General features: G+C 40.9%; 1 protein-coding gene across 1 annotated transcript in view; it reads left to right on the plus strand.

Moving 5' to 3' along the window:
• Slc30a9 (solute carrier family 30 member 9) overlaps positions 1-8,947 on the plus strand; it is a 52,310-nt gene that overhangs the window by 40,110 nt on the left and 3,253 nt on the right. The window contains exons 12-17 of the mRNA XM_028765285.1: positions 340-379; positions 1,495-1,566; positions 1,980-2,087; positions 3,786-3,951; positions 5,789-5,918; positions 8,634-8,747. Of these exons, the coding sequence (XP_028621118.1) occupies positions 340-379; positions 1,495-1,566; positions 1,980-2,087; positions 3,786-3,951; positions 5,789-5,918; positions 8,634-8,747 (630 nt within the window). The remainder of the gene's footprint in view (positions 1-339; positions 380-1,494; positions 1,567-1,979; positions 2,088-3,785; positions 3,952-5,788; positions 5,919-8,633; positions 8,748-8,947) is intronic.

Here is an 8,947-nt window from a genome sequence, read left to right on the forward strand (position 1 = left end):
ATTAAAAAAAATTTTTTGGAGTGGGAAGTTTTGAGACAAAGTTTTCTCTGTGTAGCCCTAGTTGTCTTAGAACCCACTCTGTAGACCAGACTGGCCTTGAACTCAGAGATCTGCCTGTCTCTGCCTCCCCAAGTGCTGGGATTAAAGGCGTGAGTGACTAAACCTGGCTTGTGTCCATATTTTATTGTCCTCCTGTTTCCCAACAAGATCCTTAGTATCTAGCTTGAATTAGAGCTTAATAGTTCAGTTCTACTAGATATTACAAGCTTTACATGTGAGCAGCTGTAACCCTTTAGTGAAACACTTGGGTCATTATTTGTTTTAATGTTTGTTTTCCAGGCATATTGTATTTTAGCAGGATCTTTGGTGTCTGAAGGAGGTATGTACTGTCACAAGGTATTTATTTTCAGTCTAGTGATATATATTCAGCAACACACTCATTACTGTTTACCACATTCTATTACTTTCTTCTGTGGAGTTAGGAGCCTAAGCTCCATCTGCTTTTCTAGTAGAAAGTCGGGTAGTGCTCTTTGGCTGTTGCTGTAATGGATGAGAGCAAGGGGAGTAGACTGAGTTCAGAAGTAGTCTAATATTGCCCAGACCATGGAAATATAAGAGCAGAATGGTACTGATTATTTAAATTGGTTTTTAGCAGTGTGAATCAGAATAAAAAGCTAAGTATAATAATATCTACAGCCAAGCTACTCTGAGAAGCCCTGTCTTGAAAAACAAAACAAACAAAAAATCTGAAACACAGTTTCAACAATCTTGTAACATATTTGCTAATATCAACATAAACTACCTATTTTAGTGTTCTTTATCCCTAAAAGATTATCACTTACTATACTTGGTATTCCCTTCATCTATCTTTTAAAAAGATGTATTTACTCATGTATTGTACATCTAATCATGTAGATGTCTGTGAGAGTATGTGCATGTTTATCAGTGGGTATCTGCACCCACGAGCATGCGGAGCCCAGAAGAGGGCACCAGATCCCTCAGAGCTGGACTTAGGGGTGTTTGCAGGATGCCCTGTTGTTACTAGGGCTGAGATCTGAACTCCAGTCTTCAGGATTGCACAGCTTCAGTCCCCTTAAGCCATCTCTTCAGTTCCTCATCCATTCTTTAAATTAATATAATTTCTTATTGGCAGGTTGTAAGTGTACATATTTATGTGATTTTTCCCTAGTTGGTAGACCTCTAAGGGTTGGAGGATCAAAGTGACTGGTTAGTGGGTGCTTGCTCAGCAGTGGCTTCTCAGTTGATAAAGGCTGCTGTGGGAGGGAGTATGTTAACCATTATCATTTTGAAATAGGAGATCCATTTTGTTACAGTGGTTAATTTGAGTCATGATGGTGACTGGTAATACAGAGCCTTTCTTATTGCTAGCCATGGTGCTAATGTGGTGTGCTTATGTATTTATCTTTTGAAATGCCACCTTAAAGTTTGGAGACAGGAAGTCCCTTCCTTGCTGATAGGATGCTTTTCTTTCAGCGACACTTCTTGTTGCCATAAATGAACTTCGCAGGAGCGCCCAGGCCAAGGGCACAACATTTTACAAGTATGGTATGTAGTTAGAACCGGATACTTATTTCTTCTTATCTGTTTAAAATATTTAGTGCTGTTGCTTTGTGACTAACAGATGGTATAAAACATGCCTCACTGTCTTCTCTATGTGGCTCTCATAAGACAGATCAGCTCTGTTAAAAAGAGAATTTTGAGCATAGGAATGCTTTCTCTCTGGACTTGACTTAGGTAAACTGTCATATTTCTGCATATGCCTGTATATTTTGGAAAGACTATGTAAGTTATCAGCACTTAAGATAAAAAAAAAAACAAACAAACAGGGTTTTAAAAACTATGGCCTCTCATACATTCTCATGTTAATTAGCAGATGGTTACTTATTGAAATGACTTTTAATGAGTCAAATGAAGATTTCAGAATTTTTCTTTTCTTGTCTATTGCCCCAATGATTAAGTCATGGAAAGTCGTGATCCGAGTACGAATGTTATTCTGTTGGAGGATACTGCAGCTGTTTTAGGAGTGATAATAGCGGCTTCCTGCATGGGCCTTACCTCCATAACAGGTAAATATATCCTAAACTACACGTGCTTTTCTTCTACTACCTAATTCTCTAATATATGAGAAGTTGGTCATATCATTGAAAAATTTTAAGCCAATATATTATTATATATTAATTCCATATAAATTTTTTATTTATTTGTATGGAACCAGCTATCATCATGTTTAGTGAAATAAGCCTGGTTTATGCAAATATTGCCTGTTTTCTTTCATCCATAGAATCTACGGGCGTGTGTGTATGTATGTGTGTGTGTTTGTGTGTGTGTGTGTGTGTGTGTGTGTTTTGTTGTTGTTGTTGAAAGTAGAAAAAAACTATTAGCTGAGAGTAAGAGAAGATAGTGGAACTCATGCGACTTGAAAGCAAAGGGAAGGCTGTTGATCAGGAAGGAGGGGACCAGCAGGCAGGCTAGGCAGGTGACCAAGGAGTACTGTAATGGATGGGTATAAAGATTTACTTCCTAATCTAACTTTACAGTTTAATGGTAAAATATTTGGTCAGTAAAAGTATGCAGACTTTTCTGAATTAGTGTTCATATCTCCAGATGAGAAGTATTAAAAAGCATTAGTAGATTATTATAAGCCTTGGTAGTGGTGAGTCAGAGCTGTGGTCCTCTGAACTCTTAAGTCGCTTGCCTATGACAGTATGACTGATATTTACTAGTTAGTGTCACAGGTCATTAAGCTAGCGTAGAGACTTGAATCAATGTGTTTGTGTTGGAGCTCTTGTTCGCCTGGCTTTCTGTTCCTGGTATTAATGCTCATAGGCATTACTTTTCTTCAGGTTATTTCCTGCTCATTTTGGTAGCTGGTTAAATCAGTTGAGGACCAAAAGGTAAATTGGAACAGAAAGTTCATTTTGTTTTTTAAAATGAGAGCCACTTGAGTTCATTCAGCTTGTGATGTCAGATTCTCCTAGGGTCAACCTGCTCCCTGCCTTCTGCCTTAGTTAGAATCACTTTAGGTGAGCTGCGGCAGCATTCTCTGCTGTTGGCTGTGACCTGAAGTAGTGTTCAGAAAGTATCAGTTGACCTGGCTGACCTTCACCCTGCTCCTCCCTCCCTCCCTCCCTCCCTCCCTCCCTCCCTCCCTCCCTCCCTCTCTCTCTCTCTCTCTCTCTCTCTCTCTCTCTCTTGAGAAGGGGTTCCTGGCTCTCTAGACCAGGGTGGCCAAAGAGTTTTTGGTTTTGCCTCTGCCTCCTGAGTGCTGGGATCAAAGGTTATGCTGCTGTTCCTGTTTTAAAAGTTAAATAGGGCTATTGAAATATCTCAGCAGCTCAGGACACTTAGGGCCAAGGCTGATGACCTGAGTTTGTTCCCTAAGACCTATGTAGTAGAAAAGAGAACCAAGTCCCCTCCCCCCAACCCCCGCTAGCTAGTCTCCTGGGCTCCATGCATACACTGTGGTGTGCAGACATGAGCATGCACACAAACACTAAAGTTTTGTTTTCTAAAAACATTTTTCTTGAGGCAGGATTTCACTGTGTAGCCCTGGCTAGCCTTCTCCTAAAGCTCATGTTAAAGGCGTACACCACCATGCCTCAGCAACTTTGTTTCAATCTGTTACTAGAATAGGAAAACTATTAGCAGTCATTAAAAGAAGTAACAAAGGAATGAGAGATGAATTTCTAGTATCCTTGTTGTTTGCTCTCTAAGGCTCCCTGAAGTAATAGGCAATGTTTTGGTTTCTCCTGGGACTCTTCTAGGCAATCCACTGTATGACAGCCTGGGTTCCTTGGGTGTGGGCACCCTACTAGGTGTGGTCTCGGCATTCCTCATCTATACTAACACAGAAGCGCTTCTAGGACGATCCATCCAGCCAGAGCAAGTACAGCGGCTTACTGAACTCCTGGAGAACGACCCATCAGTAAGGTCAGCCTGACTGTGATGTCCTTTGGGTGACACAGGCACACACACACTCTTATAAGGGGTTCCCTACATACAAGTTTTCAATCTGTATAGCTCGTGGATAAGTCATAGATGCTTTAATGAAAATAGATATGGTTAGCCAGGTGATGGTGGCGCACACCTTTAATCTCAGCACTTGGGAGGCAGAGGCAGGTGGATCTCTGAGTTCGAGGCTAGCCTGGTCTACAGACTGAGTTCCAGGACAGCTAGGGCTACACAGAGAAACCCTGTCTCGAAAAAAAAAAAAAAAAAGAAAATAGATATGGTTGAGTACACTTGTCTGTTTAAAGCTTCCAAAACTGTGACCAAAACCAAGTCCTTCCTCCTTAAGTTGGTATCTTTGATATTTGGCTACAGTGATGAAAACTAATAAATATGATTATCTGTTCAAACTTTAAAGAGACTATTTCTGTTGCTGTAACAGGATACCAGAGAGCAGGGAATTTCTAAAGAAAACAAAGGGTTTATTTAGCTCACAGTTCTGAAAGCAGTCAAGTTCACAGTCCAGCAGAGCTTTGTATCTGCACTTAGAAGGACATAAGGAACAGCTACATCAGAATAGAGTTAGCCACTACTGGAGTATTAAACAAAGGAAGACATATCACAGCACTTAGTGAGGACAGAATGCAAACAAATGAAGAAATGAGATAGAATCTTGCCAAGCTGGACAGCCTTTATTTTTAACTTGAGTGTCTTGTGACTTTATTGTCGTTGAATCGTTTATTCTCATGTCATCTTGCAGAGTTGATAAAGCTTCTTTGTGTGGATTAGGAACCCTGGACTCAGTTGCTCAAGATCCTTCAGGAATTAGAACCATTGTTCTGATAGCACAAAGAGTCTTTCTTAAGGTGGCATTCTAGCACAACTACATTTTCAGGACCCTGGCTTTATTTCTGATGTAGCCTATAAAGAAAGTAAATTGGACTGATTGCAGATAGAAGCTTTCTCATTTGTTCCCTGGGGAAGATTTGCTTCCTGGGAGTTAGGGTTGGAGGAGAGCAAAGCAGTGAATGCATCAGCTCTCCCTTCTGGGAGGCAGGAAGGTGCAGTCAACACCTGGCCATGAGGGTGGGGGTGCAGTGGAGTGTGGCAGCCCTGGTCTGCCTTGCACTAGCTGAGTGATCCTGAGACAATCACTTCTGTAAATGCTGGTCCATCTTGTGTTTTGTTTTCATCGGAGTCGTTCACTAAGTGGCTGCCTTACAGTCTGCGCTGCACTGAGCGTGTGCTCGGTTACCATTGCCCTCGTCAGTCCTGTGGGTCAGTTTCACCCACCCTGTTCTAACCGTAGCTGTGGGCTATGTCAAGAGCCTGCATACCAGCCAGCACAGCAGCCACTAGTGCACGTGTGGTGTAGCTTGTTTGCATTGCTAGGCATCAGCCCTGGTCTGAACCTCATCATCACAGAGACGGAAGGATGGTAGAAAGGAAAGGTATTTGCACACTCAAAAAAACTGGTATAAACAAAAAGTTTTGCTTTCATAAATGTTGGGAAATGTGTTAAGTGGGTAGCTGATGGGGAGGTTTATAAGGTTAACTAGGTAATATTTTAGAAAAGCACTTTCGAGTTAGTAATACAAGTTTTATAATTCACATACATGTTATTATAAAAACAGAATGTATTATGCTTATACATTTGAATGGCATTGCACACAGAAACCAGAACATAGGCTCTACCTTAGAAAGTGATGAGCTCAGCAGTGACTCTGCTGCACTGCTGGGGAGGCTGGGACTCGGCTGGGAAAGGATGGACGCGTTACACTTAGACATACATGCAGTGTGTGTTTGTTATTCATCACAGGGCAATCCATGATGTCAAAGCCACAGACCTGGGATTAGGCAAAGTCAGATTTAAGGCAGAAGTTGATTTTGATGGACGAGTTGTTACAAGATCATATTTGGAAAAGCAAGATTTTGACCAAATGATGCAGGTAAGTGCGCGTTCATCCTTGTCTTCTGTAGCACACAGCTTTAAAGGCTCTGTCTTTATGGTCTTACGGTCACCTCAGCTGTGAACTTGTTAGTTCCCAATCCCAAATGTAATAGAGAACTTGGTGTTTATAGTGAGTCAGCGGAGCCAGCCAAGAACACGCTTAGTCATTAAGTTGTTAGTACTTGTTACAAGTTCTATGTAAATTTCCCTCAACAGCCTTGCATGATGACACAGTAACACTTATTCTAACATGCAGGCAAACGTAGACAACAGACTACCTAGCCTAAGATTTCAGAACCATATACATGAAGTCACAGGATTCTGACCTTTGACTCTAGATCCATGCTTTCTTATTAAGAATACAACAGTACACCCGTCCACTTCAGTGTTTTATTTTCTATGGATTAAGTTACCAGAATCAAAAAACAATAAGTAGAAAATTCCAGAAAAAAACATAAACTTTAAATTGCCTTTCTGAACAGTCATTAGTTCCCAGGACATGAGTTATCTCTTCCCCTAGCATATGTAGTCTGTATGTGCTCCCCACGCTGAGCTGGAGGAGGGAAAGGACAGGAGTGTTCACAGAACTTGTATTAAAGATAAGCTGTTACAATTGTATTTTATTATTATTATTGTTAATCTTCTATGCCTAATTAATTGATTCACCTTTATCATAAGTACTTTTTTTTTTATTTGAAAAAATGGTACTGGAGAGGAAGCTCAGCAGTTAGTAGCTTTTCCAGAGGACCCAGGTTCAATTCCCAGCATCCACGTGGGCCTGTAACGCCAGCTTAAGGAGATCGACAGCTTTACAGATATGCCTGGAGGCAGAACACCAATGCACATAAAATAAGTAACTTAAATAAGATATATATGTATTGTGTGGTTTTAGGAACCTCTGGATCTTTTATCAAAGATAAAAGGGAAATGCTATAATTTAAGAAACAGTTTATAGAAGCCAGCAGTAACAGAACACATGTTACTATTTGGTTTTGTCCGATCTTAACATTTGCTCAAAGGTTGAGTAAGTATCCTTATAGAAAATACCAGGGACCATATTTCTGATTTTTCAAATCCTTTTTTAAAAAATATTTGCATACATTGAGTGTTCTTAATTCAAAAGTCAAAGGCTTGGTGCTTTGGCATCATTGTACTTTGTTTCTTTGTTTGAGCCATGGTCTGGTGTAGCCTAGGCTGGCCTTAAACCCACTGTGTACCTCAAGATAACTAAACTTCTGAAGCTTCTGCTCCTTCTCCCTAGTGCTGGGGTTGCATGCGTGCCACCGTGACTGGGATGTGTGCTGAGACCGAGGGCAGGGCTTCATGCAGACGGGCACACCCCACCATGGAGCCACATCCCTGCCCAGAGGCCTTTCTGACTGTCACAGCAGTGCTCACAGAGTTGTAGGCTTCAGACCGTGTAGGGTTTTCAGCTTAGGAGCGTCCATCATGTGTATGCTTGTATAAGGTCCTTACAGAAATGACAGAAACAGGCTCAGTTTTTGCTAAGTCTTGTTTTCACCCCAGAGTTAACTAATATGCTGAATTTGATACCAATTACTTCATTCTGAGTTTTAGACTACATGTTTTTAGTGTAATATATCACATTTTGAATGTTCCACAGTATATGACATAAATGTATAGTATATAAATATAAATGGTTTTATATTATGTGATTCTATACAAATGCCTAACAGTATGTCTAAGATCCTTGCTAGTTTATATGGTTTGGCCTCATTAGATCATTTGCTGTCACTGCTCCTGCAGCCTATGAATGCGAAGTGACACAATTTGCATCTCCTGTTTCTAATGGAGATTGATATTGTTTTCCGTGTTAAAATGTGAAAGGCAGTGCTACAAGCCATGTGTGCTGGCACAGATCGCTGACCCTAGCCCTGGGGATTCTAGGCTGGGGCAAGGATCATGATTTTGAGGTGTCCTCAGCTACATAGTTTCATCCTATCTCAGAAGGAAAGAAAGGGAAGTGATGCCCAGTGGTGTTTGTCACATGTGTCCTACGTCATGTGTGGAAGCCTCCTTAGGGTGGGAAGGATGTGTGGGTAGCTAACCTTAGGAAGGATGAAGATTACCAAATGCACACTCTTGGACTTCAGTAGATAATGACAGATTAACTTCCAGAGCATGTCCATTTCTCTCCCATGTTCAGGACAGCACTTTCTATTGCATCGTTCAGCTTCTGAAGACTCACTGTGTGGTCTCACAAGTCTCACCATTAGGGCTGCCTGGCCTGGACCTAGCTATGTAGACCAGGATGGCCTCTAACTCAGAGAGACCATAGGCATGCCCACTGCACCCAGAGATCTTGAGTGCTCCATCCTCCTGTCTTTACCTGCAGAGCTCAGATCCCCTGGGACTATGTCCAGCTCTTCTATGCTGTTTATCTTGTGCCAAGAAAGAAAAAAAGAAATCTTTTAATGTGTTTTGAATTGTTTACTTCCTAGACTGAAGTAGAACTTAGCTGTCTGTCTCATCATGGAAGATCATTGTCCCAGCAATACTTGGTGAAGGTCTGCCTTACCGTTAGTTTGCAGTGCTCACTCTGCCTAGCATTCTTCCTGAGTTGTTTAGAAATGGGTGTTTCAGTGCCCTGACCTAAAGTTTTTATTTTTCATTAGACTTAATGGTGCTACAAATTATGCATATACCACCATAACTTTAAAATTCTGTTTTTCTGCTTTTGTTTTCTTTATAGGAAATTCAAGAAGTGAAAACTCCTGAACAATTAGAAGCCTTTATGCTTAAACATGGAGAAAATATTATTGATACTCTAGGAGCTGAAGTAGACAGGCTTGAGAAAGAGCTGAAGGTAAGATCTATCTCTTTGTCAAGAAATTGTTCTCTGCTCATTGTTTTTGGAGTCCTGATTCCATGTAGACACCATGCTAAGACTGTCAGATATATACATGTGTGTTCTCTTTTACCATGCTAAGTCTTATCAGATGTACACATGTGTGCTCTCTTTTACCATGCTAAGTCTGTCAGATGTACACATGTGTGCTCTGTTTT

Source organism: Grammomys surdaster, unplaced genomic scaffold (genome assembly GCF_004785775.1).
Source record: "Grammomys surdaster isolate TR1022 unplaced genomic scaffold, NIH_TR_1.0 150, whole genome shotgun sequence".
Taxonomy (NCBI): Eukaryota; Metazoa; Chordata; class Mammalia; order Rodentia; family Muridae; genus Grammomys; species Grammomys surdaster.